Genomic DNA, 24,163 nt, shown 5'->3' on the forward strand with positions numbered 1-24,163 from the left:
CACGCCAAATTCAGCCACCACACCATGACCCAAAAAAGACAAGAAAAGTAAGAAAAGTATCTAAGCTGCCCTTAGCACAAACATTTAAGATTAAAAAGAAATCTGATAAACAACATGTGGGGATGAAACTACTGACATGTTAATCTCTGGAACCCCTCTTACAAAAGACAAAAGCCAAAGTAGGATATTGGTTTAATCTCAAATATCTGACAAAGTGCTGATCAACCTTGCTCAGAAATTATTCAATCTGCACATACACATGGAAAAACACAGTTTCAAACACAAACGGCACACTCAAACAATCTCTGACAGGCATGTCCTTCAACACTGACAGCCTGCAGACAGACACTTGGCCAGTTTCCATTCTCCTAGAAAAACAACAAAGAGCTGCCTGCTCCTCATACAGTAAACTTCAACAGCTTCAGGAATTCGTTAAAACTGCAAATGGGTGTTTGGCTCAGAGAGGCCGAGCTACTTCAGGTGACGAAATACAACAGAAAAAAGTGTAAAATGAAAAACAGAAGATCCAAGTGACACTAAAAAGGTTTTTGTTTTACATAAGCAGTGATGCTAATATGTTGTTTAAGTTTCTCAAACACTAATTTATGTGTGTAGAGTGCTTTTGTTGAATTAATATAATATCTAATTTTTGTATCAGAAACAAATATGTTAATAGCTTTTATTAAATTACAATCTAAGAGATCATATTGATTTCTCATCTTTTATTCATTTTTTTCTCTCTTCACAATGTGTAATCTTTTTCTAAGGAATTAGAAGGAAAAAGTCAATTATTATTGTTTTGTCCACCCCTTTAATATAAAAGAGGTAACAGAGGTCTCAATAAGTATTACAGTGAGTAAATAAACTACATTTGCCAAAATTAAAAGATTATTGTATATTTCACTTCAATTTCTTCTACTAAATATTCGTTCTGGTAAGTTTGGTGTTAAAAAAAGTAAAAGTGAGGATTCCCAGCCGTTGTTGAGCAGACGAAGCTGTACTAACTGTGGGACTAACTAATGACTTCCGTGTCATCCTTTTCATTATCTTGGCCTCGGCTCGCGGTCACAGGGTCATAGGCTACGAAAACAGTAGCATGCCTTCATACGTAGAATGCAACACATTGTATTGTGAAGGGTGAGGGGGTGAGGAGGGGGGTGTCTTCCCAGTGGGAGTCATCCCGGTTGACAATAGCAGTAACATTCCACTGGAAACACTGTGGCATTATGGCTGCCCTCTGTTTTGGTGGAAGTGGGGATCCTCCCGCCAAACAAAGGGATTAACTCCCAAGGTATTCTGGGAATTTTCAATGTCACCTTTGGGAACGATTCAGAAGAAGGGGGGAAAGAAAAACAATTCTTTCTGTGCTGTCAAAATTATTCAGCATTGCTTTCATCGCTCACAAAACTCATGTTTTGTTAGGCAATAGTGTTTTTTGAAGCTGAAGTTGACCAAATATTCAGAGACCTCCAGATTCCCATACTTCAAAACTAAATGTTGCAAGGTATAAATATGCTTCCATAACCTTTTAATATTTTTAGCTTATTTTTTACATTTTGTGCCTTCAGTTTCCCAACACTTAAAACTTACCTTGGGGCACTCTGTTTATTAGAGAAAGTTAACAAAAGACCACACAGCCCCTGCCCAGAAGGCGCTGTCCATGAACAAATATTGACTTGAATGGTGACTCGTGCTCTGACATTATTTCAGCGATGCTGGAAAACAGGAACAATCAGCATTTGCTGGTGGAGAGGTCTGGTGGCAGATGTCCCTGAATATGCAAAACAGCAATACCAGAGAGGAAGAGAGGGTGGCTGTATCAACAATGAACAACTGATAAACTGGCACTGTCAAATAAGTTTTTACATCTGTGGTCGATCCCTGGCAAGGGCACATTACACTTATACAGGTGTCCCGTTTGTGTTTCAAATCATCTTCCAAATATGAGCTCTTTGGAAAAATGATCCCCATCTATCTGCAAATTCAAAATATCAAATATATAAAATAATTCATTATGCAAGACTTACATTTTCAGATGAGTCAGGCGGTAACGCCACCACATAAGCTTACATGTGATATACTGTATATATCAATGTATACCACAATAAATATGTTCTCACAATAACAGGGATTAATTAGAGTTGACGTAGTATTTTTATGTAATTATACATGTTTACTTTACAAATCCCTTTTTTGAAAAGTCTGTTTTGGAGAGGCCTTTTCCCAGTCTGTGTCTGATAACTTGTCCAAAATATTAATTACCGTAACCATAACTAAACGTAACAAATTACTGGTTTGACAGTGCTGTGCCGTTCTGCATATGGTTCTCTCAAGTGTTGTTGCCGCACATAGCTGTCCAAAATGGCAGATGCGCTCGGCACCACTCAGATCGGGGAGCTACTCGCATCAGGTAGTGACAGAGGCTACTTATTTCAACTGAAGGGTATCTATGCACAACATTATAACACTATGCACATTATTGTGTTTGCTTGAATGAAACTGACTGGTAGAAGTTTGAGCCTGCTAAGAGCAACAGGGTCACTACTACTGTTACGTGAAAGTTGTTGGGTGGTGATTTGGTCATGTGTTTAATTCCTCATTTAACAATTATTTTTATTGATTTCATTATTATTTAATTATCTCTCAAAAATGTTTCTTTGGGGAGCCATCTATCACCTGTCACAGTGGGCCTATGTCAACTACAGTTCATCCTGCTGCCTCGTATCCTGACAACTCAAATGTTTAACCCAGTTATTAAAAGAGCAAACACAAGCTCTAATTTGAATACACAAAACAGGCAGACCTTCAATAGCCTGTTAAACTGGTTTGCTGATATAACATCTCAGTGACGCGTGGTCATCTTTTGAGACTAGCTGATGATCTAACTAGAAATAAGGATGTCACTGTGCATGACACCTGATCGAATGATTAAAAATGGTGATCAAAGCGGTGCTCATGACCGCTGCAGTAAATATTCCTGCAAGTGCTCAGTGTCACAACTTTTTATGCTGACAGTAATAAGACTCCCTTGTGAAGACAATTTACTTCTCCCTTAATAAGAGTTCTTCTCAAGTAGGCTATAATTCAAACTAATAAGAGAGCTAATTATATACACCAATAGAGATAAAATATACACCAATAAACTTTTAAAAAAGATTAAAAAAAAATTCTTTGGATATTTTGTCGTGCGACCTTGTCCTCAGAGGCAGAATTGGGGATAGGCTGGGGAAACTGGACATGGTTGCCATGGCGATCAGCCCCTCACTTTGTGGAAACTGAAACATGAGATGGTGCGGTGCCAGTGTCAAGCTGACTTCACCACAGCGCAGTGATGAGGAGTGAAGTCACACAGCCAAAACACTGCAGCCCATCGCTCGCTGTACCAACAACTGCACACTTTCATACATCAAACTAAAGGAAACACATTAAAGCCTAAACAAAAACTTTAATCGTGACAAAAAACAGCAAATCATTACACATTTACTCAGTCATCTACATGTTGATTACAGAACACACATGAATTTACCCTCTATAATTAACGTGGGATGTATAAATGCAGCCTCCTGCAAATACAGCGAGCCTCATTAAAACGCTCTCCATGTGGTGTGCTGACAGCAGGCCTTCATGTGCACAGTAGCTATAACCGCAGCAGATAAGATCACTGGTGTCACCAGGGAGTCAATCTCCACTGTAAACAAAGCCCCACTGACCACAAGAGGAAATAATTTACTGCAGCACTTTAATAGGTTTACTGAGAAACGCCCGACATCTTCTTTGGGAAGATGTTTATGCACAGAATCAAAGGCATTTGGCCGTAGACAGGTTTTATGAAAGACCTCTGACTGGAAAACAGTTCTGCTTCTGATTTGCTGTCTTCCCCATATATTTATAGTATTTTCCTATTAGTTTGTCACATTGACTATAAAAAAGGTAGATTAGGTAGATAATTAAAAAAAAAAAACTGTCATAACTTTATCTTAAAACTGCTTTAAAGTTGAGTGAACTGATGTCACCATCTTCTTTAAGACAGAAACAATGCAGGTAAGATTAAGGTCCTACCTGTGTTGAAACCGCCACAATTTGTGATGCCACAAGAAAAAAAAAAACCCAGACTAGCCGGCTAATAACTTCCACAAGGACGTTGACTTTCTTTCCCAGCCTGCAATTACATTATATCTGATATAACCTGACCCCTGAATAACCTAGTAATGACCACAAGGTCCAGCAGTGGTTATCAATTCCTACCTCTCCCTCTTTCCTCTCTTTTTATGTCCCCTTTCTGCAGTTCACCTTGGAATAAAGGAATGCTTTTGCTTGTGTAATGCTAGTTTTTGTTCGTGTTTCCGTGATGATATGCCAACAACACGTGTTAAGTTGTTTGTTGAAAGTACTATTACCTCTAAACTGTGCTAAGCCGAGGTACGTCAGTAGATTTATTTTGGCTACAGCAAACTTTAACTGCAGCTCACTGTTCAACACTTCATGAACTAAGTGAAACTCTGTCCTGCTGTGTGTTTAGCTCAATTAGCTCTTTTTGAGCTAAGTTTCATTCCACTGATGTCATTTTAGACAATGGCGTTAACTGTTGAACTTCTGCGTCTCCTAAATATTTTTGCCACAAGTGTTTGCAAAAAAAACAGGTGAAGTTTGCTGTGCTCTTTGCAGATTTGAACTTGACATAATGTGTATTGTTTGTCTCACGCAGAGTAGCCAGCCTGTGATATCATCACAAAAGGTAAGCGCAGCTTGATTGTCTTGATATTACCAGCATGGGAAGACATGCTCAGTTGTCAGTGCTCTGTTCAGTTAGTTTAGGTCTGTTTCATTCTCACACTGACTTTCTACAAGTGGACCTATTGGTAAACATGCAGTCATATGGAGCATTTCATAGAGTCTACGTGATCTTCTGTTCTCTGATATTTCAGACATTTTTCATCCAAATTGCTACTCAGCCACAGGTTATGGAAAATTACAGGTAGAAACAGAATGAAAAAGAGGCATCTTGTACCATAACATTATGGCAGGCTTAATAATGGTAGTTTAGCTTTAAAAGCCTTGCTGAAATCACATATTTACCATCATGCAATCATGTGGTTAATCTCAAATGAACACCTGAAAAACCAGAACCAGAGCTCAGCTGACAGCCAACACACACTGAACCATAGAGGCTGACACACCAGAGTTTGTTCGAACCGCATGAAACAGGTAAGATATTGGTTGAAAGGCCCCCCCAAAACAAAGTACCTCTAAAACAAGTAATAACAGCCAGTGTCTTTGTTGAAAACAGTCCACAGCATATTATTTTTACACTGCACATACAAGCCAAAAGGTTGGATCCCTCCAGCATTGAGGTCAGAGTGAGTGGATCTTTACTGGGAATGTGCAGAGCAGCAGCTGTAGACACAACAGACATCTCACACCCCAAAAAAACCCTGACAAGACCCAGGAACAAATTCACACCATCTCACAGACTGCAACTGTGCAGGTCTGTCTCCTCAGTGTTTCCCCCACATACAAGCAATCACAATAATACTTCAGGCAACAATATTTGATGTCATCTTATTCAAAAAGCTAATACTTAGTATATGTTCATAATTCATAATCTTATGAAGGAAGAAACAACAAGATCTGTAATGTATACAATAAGTGCATTTTCCTGTGTTCTCCTGAAGTTTTCAGCTATCTTATGCACAGAGATAAGAGTTCAACGCTGCATTCAGTCACAGCGCTGAGCATGTAGACTATGAATAACACAAAAACATGCTGGCAGCAGCAGGAAATATGAATCCAAATATGCGTCTCGAACACTGACAACATCTTCAGAAAACAATGCAACAGTTGTGTTATCAACTGTAGACGTTCCTTACCAATTCCAAAACATATTTAGCACTCACCTTTGTCAGGTCTCAAAAGTCTCCAAGTAAATCTTTGCGCCCATTTTCATCAGCTGCACCTCACGTACAGCTCCCAGTACAACCAGAGAGGAAACATCCCAGAGAGAAATGAAGGATTAACATGGAGACTTCACCCGGCACTGTCTCACACTGAGGAGCACGAGCCAATCACAACACAGCCGCTCAGACACCAAACACACACACAGTGTAACCTGACAATGGCAGCCAGCGAGGGAGGCTGTAATACGAGCAGCCTGGTGACTAGCGGGCCGGGGCTGTGGGGTTCTCTCAGCCGTAAACAGTGGCATCCCTGGCAGGAGACAAATTCAGCAGCTCGTTCTGTGGCGTAGAACATAATGCAAGTGTGGAGAAATAGAAGGCGTTTCCAGTAGCCTTCGGGTAAAAAGATGCACAAGGCAAGCTTTGCAGTTAATAGAACACTTTACCTCTCATTAAAGTGATACTCCACCCAAAATCTATTGAGAATGAAAACACACCACCTTCATGGCTCAACTGATTCACACTGAAAGGAATCCAATAATGGATGTTTTTCATGAAAGGATAAGATGTTTAATTAGTCTCAAAACCTGTGCACGGCTGCAGTAACATCTATCCTGCAAGGTAGCAATTCTGTTCCAAGTGTTGGCGCGCTTGTCTAGTGGACCTTTGATACTTTAGAGGCAGTGTGGAATAAACATTTGCTGATGTCTTCCCTTCTTCGATTGCTCACCGTATAACAACACTAACAGCCTTAAACTTCTGAGAGGTGCTGTAGCTTTACTAACAATTATACACAATGTTCAAATGGGATTTCTGAAAGATGTTAATTAAACCAAACAGCCAATCAAAGGTCATGGCACTTTCCATTCCATCCCCAACTCCAAAGTCTGAAAAGTCAACATAACAAGCAAGCGTTGAGCTGTGGCCATGCTTAGGCCACAGCTGGTTGACTGCATCAAGTTCTGGCTAAATTCAATCAGACTGCCTACTTGTGAAATGCTTCAACTTGACAGGTGAGGTCTGTACATGCCTGCATAGTTGAGGGATTATCACAGTATCAACTGAGCCCTGAATTCCCATTACACCTGCCTTGTCCTGCTTAACGTACAAGAAACAGGCGGGATTTTTCACTCCTCCCTTTTTTATGACAACTTGCCTTTCATTCACAAGTATCTCTGGAAGGACAGTGACAAGCTGAGGGACTATCTATAAACCGACACCTCCTTCTGACATAGGCAGCCATGGAAGATTTATAAATACAAGCTCTGAACGTTTGGTAGATCTCTATCAATTCTGCAGCATTTCAGATCCACTGAGGTCACTCACTGCATCTAGACAGTTAGACAACACTGTAAGTATTCTGGCACCTTGGGATGACTCTCCATACCTTTAGTAGGGCAACTAATCCGATCACCATCTGTGATTCTCACGTGTAATGATTAAGTAGTGATGAGTGACATATTTAAAAAACGCTTTTCTCTCTTCGTTGAGTGAAACAGCATAGGGTTATGACTTAAGTCACTGAAAAAGCCTGTTAACTGGAAAACTGGGCATGCATGTCATTACAGAAACAGAACCGTTTTGCCAATATCTTCTGCCTTGTTGCGGAGCCTCGCTCGCTCACGGGACCACGGCCAGGCTGTGCTTTGAGCTTTCAGCGTTAATACACCATTTCTTGTGACATGTAACCGATAAGAGGGAGGGACATTGAGTGAGACTACAGACAGAGAGAGGCGGCTTCATCAGAGTGTATTGTTAAAGTTAGCCTAACCTTTTGATTCCTAGCACATCTGGAGAAAAAAAGATCTGATCTGCAACTCAAAACTGTGATACAAACCGAACCATTAGTTACGTGATCAGTTGCACCCCTGCATAGCACTCTCATTCATGGGCTCTAATTACACTTGTCTCAGATGTGGCTGAGTCGCGTGTAAAATGTCTCACTGATTGTCTGGAATCTCAAACCGGTTTAAAATTTCATTTTTGAAAACTCAACAGGGCGCGCAAGTGGTCGAGTGGTTAGAGCGCATGCCATAAACGCAGCCGACCCGGTTCGATTCCGGCCGGAGGTCCTTTGCTGCATGTCACATCCCCCTCTCTCTCCTTTGTTTCCTGTCTGTCTACTGCTAATAAAGGTGTCTATGCCAGAAAAAAAAACTTACAAAAAAAGATAACTCAACTAGTGTTTGTTGAATGTTGATTTCATTTCTATTATTTCTATTATTATTTTTATTGTACAAATGGTACTTGAAAGTTGCAGTATCATCAAAAATATTTATTGTAATCAACAATTGTTGCCGGCTTCACTTCCCCATACTCCCTGCAACTGCGACATACCCTTATCATACTCCTCAAAATAAATGATACACAATGTACAACAGCCAATCCTTCAACCGAGTTTGATAATACAGCTAATTTCAGCATTGAAGAAAAGTGAAAAGCATCTGCATTTTCCTTTAAGCATGGACAAGGCGAAGGTGAAAGATAATTAAGTGTTCTAGACTTGCCTGCCTAATCACACATTCAGTTTTTTCTGCCACTCCTCCTGTTGTGGTCAAAAATCAAAACAGTCATTTACCAAATCTTCGTCAGGCCCTCACTTCAGGGCATCTCAGTGTATAATTAATCTAATTCTAAGGATCAACCCATTAGCTCAAGCAGAGACTGTTAAAAAGGCTAAAGCAAGAAGTTGCATCTAACAGAGACCTAAAATTAATGATCATGTATGAAGGCCAATCAGTGTCATCCTTGAAAATGATCGCCAGTCATAAAGGATCATTAATCATTAATTGTTTATCTGTACAACTCCAAACAAATATTTAATTAGATCTGTTTCAAACTGGTAGTAGTATGATTCAGTAAAAGGTTTTCCAAGGAATGTTAAATGAAAGTTTTAGTCACAATAATATCCATCAACTATCCAAATAGGTATTAATGAGAATTGCAAAAGTAGAAGACATGGCTCAAGGGAAATGGAAAAAATCTTGAATTCATGATTCATTTAACTAAATTTATTTGGAAAATGGGAAATGGCAATGATTGCTACTGATCATCTCTGATATAAAGTGCACATGATGACTGAGAGGAGGCATGAATGAAAGAAAGGGATTAACATAGCAGGAAACAAAACATCTTTGTGAAACACACTTGAAGGTTTACCCAGGGTTAATCCCAGCCACACAGAGAAATACCTTCACTCATTCATGTTGACCAAAATCTTGCACAAGCTGAAACACGCAGGACTCGAATCATCTAACAATTCTCCATATGGTCAAAACAACTAGATTACTCAACAAGACGACAATATATCCAGGTTATGATGAGGGAACAATTCAATCAAGAAAAGTGGCATATGTAATGTGATAGTTTTGTGAGCTTACAGTTTTTCCACACATGGTTGTTTGTGCTTTTGTAATGCCCTAATGATGGCGAGTAATGCACCAGCTGACATGCAAGTTTCTAAGAATTTCAATTCATTCTGTTCACAACCTCAGTAGATGCCACTGGGACATGAGCTCAACGGGCCTTAAAGGCAAAAGAGGTTATCAATTCTGCCATCAGCAAGACAACTGCTTCCTCTCATCAAGCTGTTCTCGGACAGAGTGAACGGCTCGGTAGTTTGACAACTGGGTTCTTAAAATGAATGAAAATTTCCTCACTGTAGATCGTGCTATATCACACTTCACATATCTCTGACAATAACTTTCACTGGTTCACACAGTCTTAAAATGTCTCCTAATGGAGACCACCATGCCAGCTAAAGTTTGAAATACACTTTGGTTTAGAGTCTGCAACCAAATTATCAGAATAGATGTTGGCAATGTGCATTTCTGCAAACCACAGATATGTGGAAAATTTAGATTTCTTCATGTCGCAACTTCACATTTCATTAGCTTCAATCTGAAATTCTATGTTTTCATAATGCTGTGCTTATGATCTGGTTTGGTTTATTCACAAACACCACTTGGTTGAGGTCAGGAAAAGATCATGTTTGGCTAAAAATACATGTTGGTTGCCACAGTCATGGTTGTAGATAATATCTATTTTTTTTAATCGCCACAAACACGATGGAATTTGTCTTGAGGTCTCCATAAAAATATGAGTGGTGTAATGCGTAAAAATGATGAAACCCCAAGGTCCCTCTTAAAAAAATATGCAATGGTTTCTCACTTAGAAATGTTGAAACTCAGGCCTTAACTGTCACTGGCTTGGCAGCCTTTTTCTCCTATAGCTACATTACATCTGACCTTTAAATCAAAATATACTTGACTGCATGAAAAAGCCAACAGCCAACACAAAAATCTCCCAATCCATCTCAGGCCATTTCGAACTCTGTTAAGCCTCTCTGCACCAATTTAAGAGGATTTTCAAGTGGTTCTGCCAGCGCTTTGATCACTCCAGTAATGACTTCCAAGCAAATTTGCAAACAATGTGCGGCTGACCTGGCGGCTGCCCCGGGACCCTGAAAATCTTTGAGGATTCCCAAAGCTTGACTTTTCTATTTTGTTTTCATTACATTCAACAAGTCCTGTGTCTTGTTATTTTAGATTTTACATGTTTATGCCTCTAGAGCTTCTTACGTGATCTCTAACCTAACCTGATATCTCACAAAATCGATTTGGCCTTCATCAAACAAACACTTTTATATATTTGTTGGTAAAGCTTGGTTTTTGGTTTTTGCAGGGGAGCTGTGACTGTTTCGTTTCGGTGGATCTACTATTCAAAGAAGGTTTGATCTTGTAATGACAAGGCAATGGCAGAGCCTCATGTAGGTCTTCATCCCACACTTTAAGACCCAAACAGCTGTATCAACTCCCTTCCCCTTCCATAGTCAAACACTGAGACCAGCTCTCACAGAAAAACCAATACACGTACAGAAAAATTCCTCTTTTCAGGCCAACGGCGCAGTATTTTAAGAGCTAAAACATGCACAAATGGGACAGAAGCATTCGCAGATGTTCAACCAAAACTAAAATTACAACTCGGCACCCCCTCTGCATAAAATTACAGAGCAAACACCACTGCAGGGATTCCACAAAAACTGCACAGCCACAAGAAAAGCAGCGCCAGATTTGACGTGCAACTCGCTCAGACGGGGCAGCGTAGTGGAAGTCATTTTCTCCAAACAAACACAGGAGGGGTGGGAGTCATAATCACAGGGAGGTGGAGACCGGGGGTGACACTTCTGAGCAGGAGGAGGCCCGGCTTTGATCATGTGGACGGAAGGGTCGTCTCACTAAGGTGTTAATTGAGAGACCCTGTGCCATATGTGCTGCAGAGGCTGAACGACCAGCCTGATGATGTGGACTCAAGAGTGCCGCTAAGCCTGATGTACCAACCGACGCCAGGCTGTACTTGCATCCGATCTGCTCACGTGTGAGTGAAGCAAACCAGCGGAATGCTCTGGGTATCGCTGGAGGACATGAACAATGTACAGATTTAACACTAAGCTTGTTACAGTTTGAACCATTCTTAGCTCAGAAATGTCAGTGAAAACAAACAACAGGCACGTGAGACGATGACACACTGGAATCAGTGTGATGCATTTATGAATATAAAAACACAGATATTAGTCAGTCTATAAAGTGTTTTAATTATCAGGTACTTTATACTTTCCTTAAAAAAAGTAGGGTAGGCGATTCTTGAGAAAAATAGTTGCTAGATCGTGAAATACCAACATTTTGGATTAGAATTTCGGGAGCAAATACCGACCGTACTTGCTGACCTGGGAATGAGACTCAACAATCAACTATCTTTCACCAGAATTGCCCAGCCTACCTTTAAGTGGCCGTAATAACCATTTTAAATTATGCCATCAATTCACAGAAAAGAAAAACAGTGTTTCCTTATTATGGAGAATGATGCTACATGAAAAACACTTGAACAGATAAATGAAGCAAGTAATGTCTTGGTTCTCCAGAGGCAGATGGATAAACAGATAAACACCTGGAGGACATAAGGTCATGTAGGCCTATACAGTGTACCATGATGACAGAACAAAACACAAGACTGTGCTGCAGCTACAGTTTTGGCTGTACTGTTAAGCACCGCTGAGCTGAAAAGAAAACAATTTCCAGCCAAGTTAACCACTCAGGGCCCTTAATAAGATTAATATACATAAATTGCCTGTTTATTAGGTATACTTACCTAAAAGTAATGCAATCTAATATCCATGCAGAAAAAAAAAAACAACAACTTCATAGAGATTTGAATGTTCACTTCTTGCTGAAACTGAGCAAGTCATTTTGAAGCTTGTAGTATTTGCTGCATTTGATTGGCTTTATGTTTTATGGAGAGGTGTTTCCAATACTTTTACCGACCTGTGAACATCTGTCTCCCTACATGTGTTCGGTGTCATTTTGTGTCAAGAATCAGATGCTGTTCAACTCACCTACGTGGCTATACTCATCATGATGTACGGCAAAACTAAACTCTAAATTCAACTCAAGGCTTTTTAAAACAACGTTATGTTACTCTTTTACTTGAATGTGAATGATGTCTGATATGAATGATGTGAATGGTGTCTCTGTCTCAGCCATTCTGCCCCAACATTTCTTGTTTCTCCACTATTACAGCCTATTATCTTTTCCACCGCTCAAAAATACCACTTAAAACATGTTATGATTAGTCTTTGGTGGGAAATAGGAATGTGTAAACTCTGCATTTACACCTGGGTCAAGTGACTCTGAAGTAGACACAGGTTTCCATCAGGTATTTCATCTAAACGCAAGACCCGGGTGAACTCGCTAAATTCTACCACATGAAGTGATGACGTATTATCAACATCCACTGGTGGCACGTAAGTAAAGAAGTAATTTGGGATGAGGTCTATAAAGGCTGTTTTAATCTGGACACAGTGTTGGTAGTGGAGTACTGTTCATTCCTATGAAAGCTGCTCAGTGGTGTTTTGAAGCCAAAAAAAGCATAATTTCCCAGGTATGAAAATACCTGGATCGCTGACTGAGCCTGCTAACGTCCAGTTTAGCACACGGCTAACTTGAATGAGGATAAAACAATTAAATCCTGTGGCTCTTCTGGACTTTCCAAATGTTAATGAACTTTTTTTTCTCTTCTGTTACAACTGTTTCTGGCTCATTTGTGATGTGTCTGTGACGTACAACGTAATGTTTCGGATAAAAATCATAGACGGGCTGCCTTGCCTGCCGGATGTGGGAATGGGGTCAATAAGCGATTTTTAGCAGGTGTACTCATGTTTATAAAAAAAACCTGTGGAGATGCACTTATTCTGTTGGAAGGGCAAAAGCGGTATATGTTACCTCAGTTAGAGGGTAGGATAACAGTGCTACATACATGTCCCCTTCAAGATACAGGTTTTCACATAACATTGTTTTGATGACATGAGTTTTGTTTGTAGTTAGCACCTACATTATGTCTGACAAACTTACAGACCTGGGATTTGTATTTACAACAGTGGTGTTGCACTCAGGAACTGTACATGTCTTGTTTACTCAGAGATCTAAAGATTTACATACCAAGCTCAGGAGATTAGTATTTATATCTTACTTTGCTTTGGTTTGATGAGAATGGCCAAACTGTGATATAAATGTTTGCTAATTGAACATAACCTTAAAATATTGCCTTATAACTAGTATTATACAAGAAAAAGCTGGAGAAAAGTTTAACTGGACAGATTTTTTTTCTCTTTTAATTCATTTTTACTAAACTGACAGTACAAAAGATCACCAGGTTCACCAGAGACACACCAGGTTGGTACTTTCATGTCTGAAGGAATGCTTTGTTTGGACCCCCGGATGAAAGCACTATTTGTAATCTCTATTCTTATTATACCCAAGTGTAGAAAAATGGATTCAGGGGATATGCCAAAAGTGCCACACTGGAAGCCAAAGAATTTCATTAAAAGCGCTGTCACAGAGCTCATATTCTTCCCCTTGACATATCAATTCTGTGCTTTATCTCTGTAAAGAAAAAGTGGGAAAGCCTCTGAGCCCAGCAGAAGATGAAGAGCCTGCTATTTGATCCTGGCTCCTCGCCGGCACAAAAGGGACAACCATCCAAGTCTATATCCACTTTATTCTGATCCTAAAATGCTTTAGCTCCCCACAACCTTTGCACAGCTTCCATCTGCCTGCCTCAACCCCTCTGACAGTGAGAAAATAGGTAATGGCATGCCAAATCAGAAGAGTAGAGCAGCCAGCACCATCAACACTGTACTGAGTTTCAGGGTATAAGAAGAGTAAAGTAAAAGAAATTACTCTCTTAGAGGCTTGAGGTGAGGATGTTTGGGGTGTGCAGCTCTTAAATGCATGGCAAAGATGAGTCAGTGTGGGTCATATAATACTGATCACATGAGAGGAAAAGGTCAGAGCATGGAAAACTGTTTCAGGGGCAGAAAGTAACCACCAGAATAAGGCTCAAAAGTTAAATCTTTAATGAATAAACGGACTTTTTCCCTTGTCCTTGGAGCTCAAAGTTCAACCCCACGTTACTGCAGCATGTGGGACACTTCCCAGCACTTCCATGACACCTGTCCGGCGCGAACAAGCTTCGTTTAGTCAGAGGGAAGGAATAAGAAGCAGGAGATTAAGACAACAAACTGGTGCAACAAACACCATACGACTTTAAACATAATCCTGCTTAACCAGCAGCGCTTCATGGGATTGTCTCGTCTGGTCTGGTCGCTGCAGGCAGGACCACCTGACCCACACCGCGCACCGAAGACACATTGAACTCATCACGGGAATTAAAACCTTGCGCGTGCTTGTGTGAGCACAAAAATGTCCTCAAACGCATTAATACTTGCAGGACGATTAAATCAATACATCTTTTGCATTTATCAGAACTGAAAAGCGATTTAAAAAAGCGTTTAACTTACCCGACGCCAAGTGTCCCAAGCTCCCTTTTTACTGGACTTGAATGCAACCCCTCCTCGCTGTTGAATCAACTGTTTGTTCTCGGAGTCAAACTGTTGTAAAAAAAAACAAAAAAACAACACAAACAAAAAAGCCGGTAATTTAACGTTAAACTCAACGAGGTTATACTTCTTCGCCCCGTGTTGCACGACACGTCCCGTCTGCACCACCAGCAGCCTCTTTGTACTTGTCCGCCTCAGCAGCGAGCTGTTACCCCGCGGACATGCGCAGTCGATGCCCGGACGAGCTGAGTCTGGGATGAAGGTCGGACAGAGCTACAGGTGTAGCTTACCTGCCGCAAGGTTGGCCTACTTCCACTGTCCGAGCCACAACAGGGCTAAACAAGCAGAATGTTCACTCCGCGAAAAAAGTTAAAGGAGTTTCACGAACAAACAGACGTCAGTTAACGTTTATTGAAGGACTTTAGCTGAGTGTTTATCTCACGCGTAACAATATAGTCCCCCAGTCTAACTATCTTAAATGGGATGTTTCGTCTGGCGCATTAATATGGAACTTTATTTATTGTGTGAAAAGTGAAGTGCGGTTAAGGGGCTAGTTTTAAGGGTTTCTGTCAGCTAATCTCTTAAAACATGCGGTACAATCTGAAGATAACATACATGTAAATATATACGATAATTGTCTAGATTATTGATTAGAATTCTAGTCTAGCATAAAACACTTTAAGTGGTTGGGACAGAGCAAACAGTCAGCACGCTACAAGACGTTGACTATCGGTTAACTGGCCAAGACCGCCATCTGATGGCGGTTTGTTGTAACAGCATTAGCTATAGTCTCCTTGTGGTTTAACTTCACTACCAGCAGTGTTGGAAACCAAGTAAGTACATTAACTCAAGTAATGCATTTTTAGTCAGAACCAAATTTAGAAAGTTAATATTCGCTGTATTGGTATGGTAATAATACAAACTCAGAAAAAAGTTGTTCTCTAAGGTCACAGTTTGAGGCTAGCAAGTAGCTACTTATAATAGTCCTGGCTAACAAAAACAAATAAAAACAATATGCAGTCCCTTTTAACAGAGTTGCTTTATTCAGTTTAGTCAGTCACTTATTCATCTCTTCTCTTAAAATGTCTTCCTCAAAACTACATAGCATACCTTTAAAGTATCTGACATTGAAAGAATTATCAAGTCTCCAAAGTAATTTTCTTTGTACAAGTCAAAGTTAATAATAGACTTATTTACACTTACATATATACTGTATACTATTACTGTATGGGTTGACTGATTATTAAGCTAGCTGATTAGACTATACGATTCCATATTCAGCATTTTCCTGATAATCAGAATCAGTGTTTTTTTGTGCTACTTTTGCTTTGATGCAGCATGTAATCTTTAAACTAACTCGTAACCAAAGTCATCACATAAATGAAGTGGAATAAAAAGTACAATATTAGCCTCCAAGACAAAGTGCAGGTATAAAGTAGGGCTTCAAAATTGTACGAGAGTAAATGTAACATGATTTCCCCACTGCTTAAATTCAGTTTTGAGGTGCTTGTACTGATTCCCGTTTATGGTAGGTGATGAGACACGGATTCAGACCTCTCTCCAGTGGCTGATGCATTGCTTTCCTCAAACAACCTCAGTAGTTTATTTTTTTTTGTCCATCTAAACTGGAGACTAATCACAACAACTGCAATCCCAATCAACCCTCTCTCAATACTAAACTGTACAGCTGTTTAAATGCCATTTTTGTACATGCATAGAAAACACAGTTGAAACAACCACAGAGCTGAATCTCAGACACAATAAATTACAAAAGTAGAACTAATTTGCTATTAATTTCACTTCTTTTTACACACAAAGCCAGATCATCCATGTTAAATTGGTACTGATCCTGCCCTCCTCCATAACAAACCGGGCCATGGTGATCACATTGTTGTCGAAGGCTGCTTGGTTGGACATGGTGATGGCTGGTCTCCTGAGGCCTGAAAGTGGAGGTTGGAGGAAACACTGGAGGACTTAGATGCTCTGCAATGCGGAACTTTAACATGGATGATCTGGTTTTGTGTGTATAAAAAAGTGAAACTCTTCTTGGTGAGATGCCTTCCCTGCCAGTTTTCAGTGTAGTTAGTTTTCAACCCTCACTCTCACTGGGTTTTTTTTTTTTAATGTCTTGTAAGTTATGGCATAGCTGGCAGCACCAATGTGACTGGTGACCAGGAGAAGAAGCTGGACATCCTGTCTAATGAGCTGATCATGAACATCATCAAGTCCCCTTTCACCTCCTGTCTGCTGATATCTGAAGAGAATGAAAAAGTCATCATCATAGAGCTAGAACAGAGGGTAAGTGGGCCTGTGTCGCAAGGGATCTGTAATTGCAGTTTGAGTGAAGCTAACATTTGAGGTTCCTTTGGAACAGATTTTTCAGATTAAAACAGGATCATCTAGTTTTGCCAGTCTGGGTTAATGGAAATGTCTGTTTTCAGATAATTTCATTGTTGGATCTTATCTCGAACAACCGGTTCACCTGGAAAAGACTTCAGGTCCTTTCAAAATAATTGTTATGTAAACTTACTTTCAGACTAACACCTTGCACATCAATGATCAACCATGTCATAATGGTTAGATATTTTTTCACACTCTCCCTTCTTGTTACATTTCTACACTGGGTGCAGAAAAGACCTTTGATTAGAATAGCTCATTTAAAGATAATTTAATCAAAACGATGTTGGGAAAGCAAAAAGCTTTTTAGCGGTCGTTGGAGTTAGCTTTTTCACATAGAACTCAATTACTTAAAATAAAATGTAGGTTATGTGTTTAATGTACTCTTTCTGGAAGTGATGGCTTTGATTACACGGAGGCTGGTTGAGACTATAGACTGAAAGCAGCTTTGTATTGTTGCGATAGATTACCGTGAGCCTTAACAGTAAGCCAATTTAAAGGATGTGGCATAGGTTTGGCTGGGGCTCTCTTCTTTCCGTCTTATTTATTAAACCAGGTCAAAGTTTCATTGGAGTTCAGTTCTCTTTTTCATCAGAGGGCCGGCCAACAGGATGAGAAGAATTGTACACGTGCTGTTGAGAAAAACAGGTCTGTTTTTTATTGATGAATGTGTAGTTAAGAGGACAGACAGACAGACAGATGGACAGACGGACAGGTAGTGTTACTTACTCTACATAAATACAGCTTATAACTGTTATTTCATTCTACCTGTGACAATTTTGCACAGTTCTGGTAATTCTAGTACAGTAGTGGATGTTTACTGCAGCAGTTTAACCGGTTATAGCAGTCTTTAAATGCTGCACTATCTTAACAATTTCTTTTTGCACTATCTAATAATGTTGGCACCATCCTGCACTGTCTGTACATCTTCACGCTCACATTTCTTCAGTTTATGTTGCATAGACAGATAGATAGATAGATAGATAGATAGATAGATAGATTGACAGATAGATGGATAGAAAATAAAAATCTGAAAGCTAAAACTGTCCAATGTGAGTGCACACTATCAGAGGAGAACAATTATGAAACTGTTCATTCACACTATCATTCTCGAACCTGCTGAAAAGTACACGACCCGTCTTAGGCAACGCCAGGGTGCATTCATATATGCACAGCGTGTATTCATCCGGTCACATCCGTCTATTGGTAACGTTATCATTTCATCACAGTTGTGTTTGGGACAAAGCGCTTGTGTTTCCAGCGGGGCCACTCCTCTCCCCCTGCTCTGGATTGGCCCGTTTGTTTTCACTCCCTCCACTGAGTTCCGCGTTGCAGAGCATTAAAATCCTCCAGCGTTTCCTCCAACTTCTATTCTCAAGCTTCAGGAGACCAGCCGTCACCATGTCCGACCGAGGAGCCTTCGACACCAACGTGGTCACCATCACCCGGTTCGTCATAGAGGAGGGCAGGAAGGCGAAAGGCACCGGGGAGCTGACGACGCTGCTGAACTCTATATGCACGGCGGTGAAGGCGATCTCCTGCGCTGTGCGCAAAGCTGGCCTCGCCCACCTGTGAGTAAACGATCATCACTGAGAAGCAGATATTATTTTAGAAGTTAACAATGTTAGCACGTGTTGCACACGCAGATAGTTGGGTGTTTGAAAGTACCAATGACTTAAGTTTCAGCCTCACACATCCACGTTGGCACAAATTGAGCTGGATGATCAGGTTCTCTGTGAGCCAATCAGGAAGCGCATACCTTGAAGCTACCACGCCCACTGTCATTTGATTAAACTTACATGAAAATCTTTAATTTATTTCAAAAAACACAACTCTTATACCTATATCGTGTTTGTTGTGCAGCCTTATTGCCAGGATCCATCAGAAAAGCATGTGCAAGATAAATCTATGCATATCTGCAGTACTACCTTTTTATTTCCTCATCCAGTCTTTGTTTTCCTTGTCTTTTGTAAACTGTTCAGTCACAATATCTTGCATTTGTGCATATTGTCGTTACTCCTTAAATATAGTTTCTTTAGTGTACATTTTAAAATGATCTGTTTTGTGTTTTCTGTGGCTGATTCAGACTTCTCTCCATGCATTGTTTCCCTCAATTACCAACAAAACTCAGCAGTTTAAAAATGCTGTGTCATGCATCAACTGCATTTTTAAAAATGTATTGTTGACCATCTAAACTGGAGACTAATTACAACAGTTTTAATCCCAATCAAACGTCTGTCAATACTAAACTGTCCAGCTGTTTAAATACCATTTTTGTACATGCAGAGGAAACACTGTTGAAACAACCACAGAATCTCAGACGCAAGTATTACAAAAGCAGAACAGATTTGTTAGTACACACTTTAACATGGATGATCTGCTTTTCTGTGTATAAAGAAGTGAAGTCCTTCTTGGTGAAGTGCAGTTTTCAGTGTAGTTAGTTTTCACTCCTCACTCTCACTGGTTTTGTTTTTTATGTCCTGTCAGTTATGGCATAGCTGGCAGCACCAATGTGACAGGTGACCAGGTGAAGAAGCTGGACATCCTGTCGAATGATCTGGTCATCAACATGATCAAGTCCTCTTTCACCTCCTGTGTGCTGATATCTGAAGAGAATGAAAAAGCCATCATCATAGAGCCAGAACAGAGGGTAAGTTGGTCTGTAATGCTGTGAGGATACACTTTTATTTAGGTGCTAAAACAAAGCAAGGGATCTGTAATAGCAATGTGAGTGAAACTAACATTTGAGGTTCCTTTGGACCTGTCTGCAGATTAAAACGGGATCATCTAGATTTGCCAGTCTGGGTTAATGGAAATGTCTGTTTTCAGATCTTTTCATGGTGGGATCTTATCTCATACAACCGGTTCACCTGAAAAACCTTTCAAAATAATTGTTATTCGAACTTACTTTCAAACCAACACCTTGATCAACCATGTAATACTGTCACTATCTGGCACAGTTCAAGGCTCCCCGTGGAGACATTTAGTAGCACTATTTGAATTCTGGGACTCATACAATGTGTTTTGTTGAGTAACACAGGAGATGTCATACTGGTGAGATATTTTTCACACTCTCCCTTCCTTTCCAGGGCAAATACATTGTGTGCTTTGACCCTTTGGACGGTTCCTCCAACATTGACTGTCTCGTCTCCATCGGAACCATCTTTGCCATCTACAGAAAGGTACTAACACAGTCTAAAACCACCATGATAAAGTCTTTTAGTCCTTGTGTTATGAACATAAAGTAATGGCAGAATGATATGATGTTGCTATTTTTTTAACTAAGTTATTATTAATTATTATCATTATTTCATATGACAAAGTAGGGAGTGACCCCACTGGTTTCAAAAATAATTCAGATTGTATGTAAGCTTATGATAAAATTACCCTACTTCTCACTCTATTTAAACAGTTTCCTAATGAGTTTATGTGTCAGTCGCCAGTGTCAAGTCTTCTCAAATACAACATAATGATCATTTTTATAGATAGATGCTCCTATTCAGAGTAAATGGTTTGCTTTTGAACGTGGCTAATTTGTGATTGACAAGTCACTACCGCGTCGTGTCCTCATGTTCTCAGTTAGATCCAATCACAGCCTCTCAAGATCCACTCTCTCATCCAAATATGGTAACATCTGGCTCCTAATAACCAAGGGGGCAATGCCGTAATTCCAAACTTGAGGCTTCAAAATACTGGTCCACAAACAAATGAGTGATGTCAGAGTAGATTTGTGTGAGCTAATAGCTGTTTGGTCAGGACTGGTCAAGACTAAAATACATCAGCAGATGGGCCATTCTTTTCTGTTTAAAGTAGCTTTGACTCCTCTGTATGATAAATGAATGATAACATTAGTTTATACTGTTTCCCTCAGACCACAGATGATGAACCCTGCGAGAGGGACGCCCTGCAGCCTGGGAGGAACCTTGTAGCTGCAGGCTACGCCCTCTATGGCAGCGCCACCATGATGGTTATCTCCACCGGCCAGGGGGTCAACGGCTTCATGCTCGACCCAGTAAGTTCTCTCTTGAAGGCCTTTGTTTGTTGCAATTAAAAGAACTTGCAAATTGATTATGTCCAGAACCAATGGTGCTAAGGTTATTGATGACGTTTTCTACTTTTTGCCCATCAGTCAATTGGTGAATTCATCCTGGTCGATCGTGATGTGAGGATCAAGAAGCGAGGCAAGATTTTCAGTTTGAATGAAGGTTATGCAAAGTACTTTGAACCCGCCGTCATGGAGTACCTGCAGAATAAGAAGTTCCCTGAGGTAACGCTGACATCAGCAGAGTCGTGTACATTTTTTAAATCCTTAACATAAAAAAGTAAATTAAATGGTTTGCAGCCACGTTGCTGAAGCAGTTGTGGCTTGTGGTGGACATTACTCACCATACAGTACATTACAATGTAGACATGCCAGTGTTTGCCAAGATAGGATCATTTTTATCTAACTGATGCATCATTTTAAATAACTGTAGGATGGCACTGAGCCCTACAACGCACGTTACATTGGTTCCATGGTGGCAGACGTCCATCGAACACTGATGTATGGAGGAATCTTTTTATACCCAGGAAATGTGAAGAGCCCCAGCGGAAAGGTAAGGTCCACTGTTGAGAGAATTAAACATTTTAAAGACCAAATACATTTTTTCTGTCTCAAATGTTCGATCTGTAAACACAGTGAGTGATACACACTGAGTGAATACAGTCGCAGAAGTATGTTGATATGGTATAAAGACATACACCTCTTTTGTTAAAGTAACAAGGGGGGTTCTTCTTCCTGTAGTTTAAGTTCATGTCGACAAGTTTAAAAGATCAGGCTGGTGATATTCCAGGGTTTTGTTATTGTCAGAGAATCCTATGAAAGGTGTTTTTCTTTTCTTTTTCTTTCCCTTTAAGTATGTTTTTTAAATATAGGTGTTCGATTACACCATTTCATTTTTAAAAGGCTTAACAAGTATTTTAAACTGCTGTACAGCGTACTTTTCAAGAACCTTGAGCACTGGGCTATTTTCAGCCAGAGTATTAACAGCAGCAGGACAGTATAGATATATGGGATATACTCAAAATAAACTACAGTGTCATATACATCATAATGAATGAACATGTCACCCAGTGCAGCAGTGGCTCACTAATGTGTTTTAACAGACTACGACACAGAGGAATAAAACATATCATGCTTTTGCTTCACAGTACTATAATGGGGTAATTTTCATTTGTTTTAGTATTTCTATAGGATTATTTTTTATTATGTATATTAAAGTGCAGAATACCAAAAGATTGAATCAGTAAGGGAATATAAATCGTTCTAAATTCCATTGGTAAGTTTTCATGAAGCTATTTTCAGGGGAGAGTTCATTAAAAAAAATTGTTCAGTGTCCCTTGTTTCATGAAACCATACTGAAGAAAGTGTCACAATGTTGTGTCTTCACTCCTCACATCCTTCCAGTTTATGTAAGACTGAGCCAAACATGATGTTGTCACGTTTTAAAAAGGTAGAAAAAAGTAGCTGACTTTCATGTGTATAGGATGTGGAGAGAGAGGGCTTAGTGAGCGTTTTTAAAAAGACAAAACTCCAAACAGAAATGTAAAATTGTTTAACTTTATGATTCCATGCTACCAGCTTGCAATGAGTAAGCGACTTAGTTTAGTAAATCAAATTAAAACAGTGCCTGTAGTACATATACAATATTTAATAAATAAAACAACAGGGTTTGTAAAAAGTCTTGAAAGCTCAGAATATGTTTCATTTTAACTGCTGTGTTAACTACTTATGTAAACCAAAGATGTTAATGAAAAACCAGACACTCAAATATAAAACCCCATACAATGCTTTTTTTTTTTTTTATGTGAAATGGTACAAAATTGACATTCATTCTGTGTAAAAGTTTGTCTGAAACAAATCTGATCTAAACCTATCAAGTTGGTGTCTTTCAAATATACTGTCATTATAGTCTGAAATGCTCTTCATGTTTTCCTGGACATTTTTCTTTTCTGAGTGTGGAGTAGAGGGATACTGAGAGAGGGAATTTAAGACTAAAATGACTGTATAAAATACCCACTGCCTAACTCAGGCTGCCAAAGCCTCATATTAACTTGAGATAAACTTTGGAAAACATGAATGTAAATACTGATGCTGTAGTGTTTGATGACCTGAGGCAGCGGCTGGGAATAAAGAAAATATTGCACATTTTAATTGAGAATATTCATAAACTAAACTCCACCTCTTCCTCACAGCTGCGACTGCTGTACGAAGGCAACCCCATGGCCTACATCATGGAACAGGCAGGAGGCATGGCCTCCACTGGCCTCGAGAATATCCTGGACATCCAGCCCAAGAGTATCCATGAGCGGGCTCCCGTGGCTATGGGCTCCCCTGAGGATGTGCTGGAGTATGTCGCCATCTACAAGAAGCATGCCAAGAAGTGAGACCACACCGAATGACTCTCACAACTGTCACTATGCAGTGGCAAACCTTGTATCTCCAAACTATCCACTTTCATGGGACTAAGGACGTCAGCTTCATTTTGAGCTTGATACAAATGTATTTTTCAATAAGGTCTTGTGGTGGTTGAAATGCTTACTTAAGCCCAACAATGTGAGAGGATTTTCTCAGATAAAGCACAAAAAGTTGGAGTTGCAAGGTTTTTTCATGTCATACCAGTTATAAGCATGTACTATTTGTAGAAAGCTGATGGATAATAGAAAGAAGGTGGCTCAGTGGAAACATGGAGCTCAGTAACGCACAAAAAAATCCACACATTCCACAGAAAATGACCAAAGATCAAAAGTGTGCCAAAGAAAACTGCACTTGAATAAACCTTAAGTCTTTACCTCCAGTTGTGCATGAATTAAATACATTCTGCACACATGAAGGACAAAATGCAGACCTCTATGCAGAAACACCTGATGCCTTATATTATGTTAACAACTGCTGTCTGGATTGATGAAGTGTCTCAATAAATTGACATGAGTCTACGAA

General features: G+C 39.8%; 2 protein-coding genes across 4 annotated transcripts in view; one reads left to right on the forward strand and one right to left on the reverse strand.

The window, feature by feature from the left end:
• Nucleotides 1–15,018, reverse strand: part of kank1a (KN motif and ankyrin repeat domains 1a) — a 57,620-nt gene extending 42,602 nt beyond the window's left edge. The window contains exon 1 of one of the 2 annotated variants that reach the window (XM_030416837.1): nt 14,749–15,018. The gene's annotated coding sequence lies outside the window, so the exon portion shown is untranslated. Of the gene's footprint in view, nt 1–5,894; nt 5,994–14,748 lie in introns of those variants that run through there. The other variant, XM_030416838.1, reaches the window with a different exon arrangement.
• Nucleotides 15,019–15,322: 304 nt separating this feature from the next.
• On the forward strand, nt 15,323–24,163 carry fbp1a (fructose-1,6-bisphosphatase 1a). 2 transcript variants are annotated; one of them, XM_030416839.1, is made up of 9 exons: nt 15,323–15,620; nt 16,923–17,085; nt 18,564–18,755; nt 19,672–19,834; nt 20,274–20,366; nt 21,056–21,196; nt 21,314–21,451; nt 21,660–21,779; nt 23,419–24,163. In XM_030416839.1, exons 3-9 carry the CDS (start codon nt 18,586–18,588, stop codon nt 23,608–23,610), a joined length of 1,017 nt encoding a protein of 338 aa, XP_030272699.1. In that variant the 5' UTR covers nt 15,323–15,620; nt 16,923–17,085; nt 18,564–18,585; the 3' UTR covers nt 23,611–24,163. The 2 variants fall into 2 exon arrangements, with proteins under 2 accessions (XP_030272699.1, XP_030272700.1); XM_030416840.1 differs by lacking the exons at nt 15,323–15,620; nt 16,923–17,085 and having other exon boundaries at nt 18,444–18,755.

The sequence above is a fragment of the Sparus aurata genome, chromosome 5, assembly GCF_900880675.1.
Source record: "Sparus aurata chromosome 5, fSpaAur1.1, whole genome shotgun sequence".
NCBI classification, from domain to species: Eukaryota; Metazoa; Chordata; class Actinopteri; order Spariformes; family Sparidae; genus Sparus; species Sparus aurata.

What these genes read in the sequence shown, in the direction of transcription:
- fbp1a (XM_030416839.1), top strand. Translation starts at nt 18,586, where the DNA reads ATGTCCGACCGAGGAGCCTTCGACACCAACGTGGTCACCATCACCCGG. An exon ending in TCTTTGCCATCTACAGAAAG is followed by an intron (nt 20,367 to 21,055) that starts GTACTAACACAG and finishes TGTTTCCCTCAG; the next exon opens with ACCACAGATGATGAACCCTG. An exon ending in ACGGCTTCATGCTCGACCCA is followed by an intron (nt 21,197 to 21,313) that starts GTAAGTTCTCTC and finishes TTTGCCCATCAG; the next exon opens with TCAATTGGTGAATTCATCCT.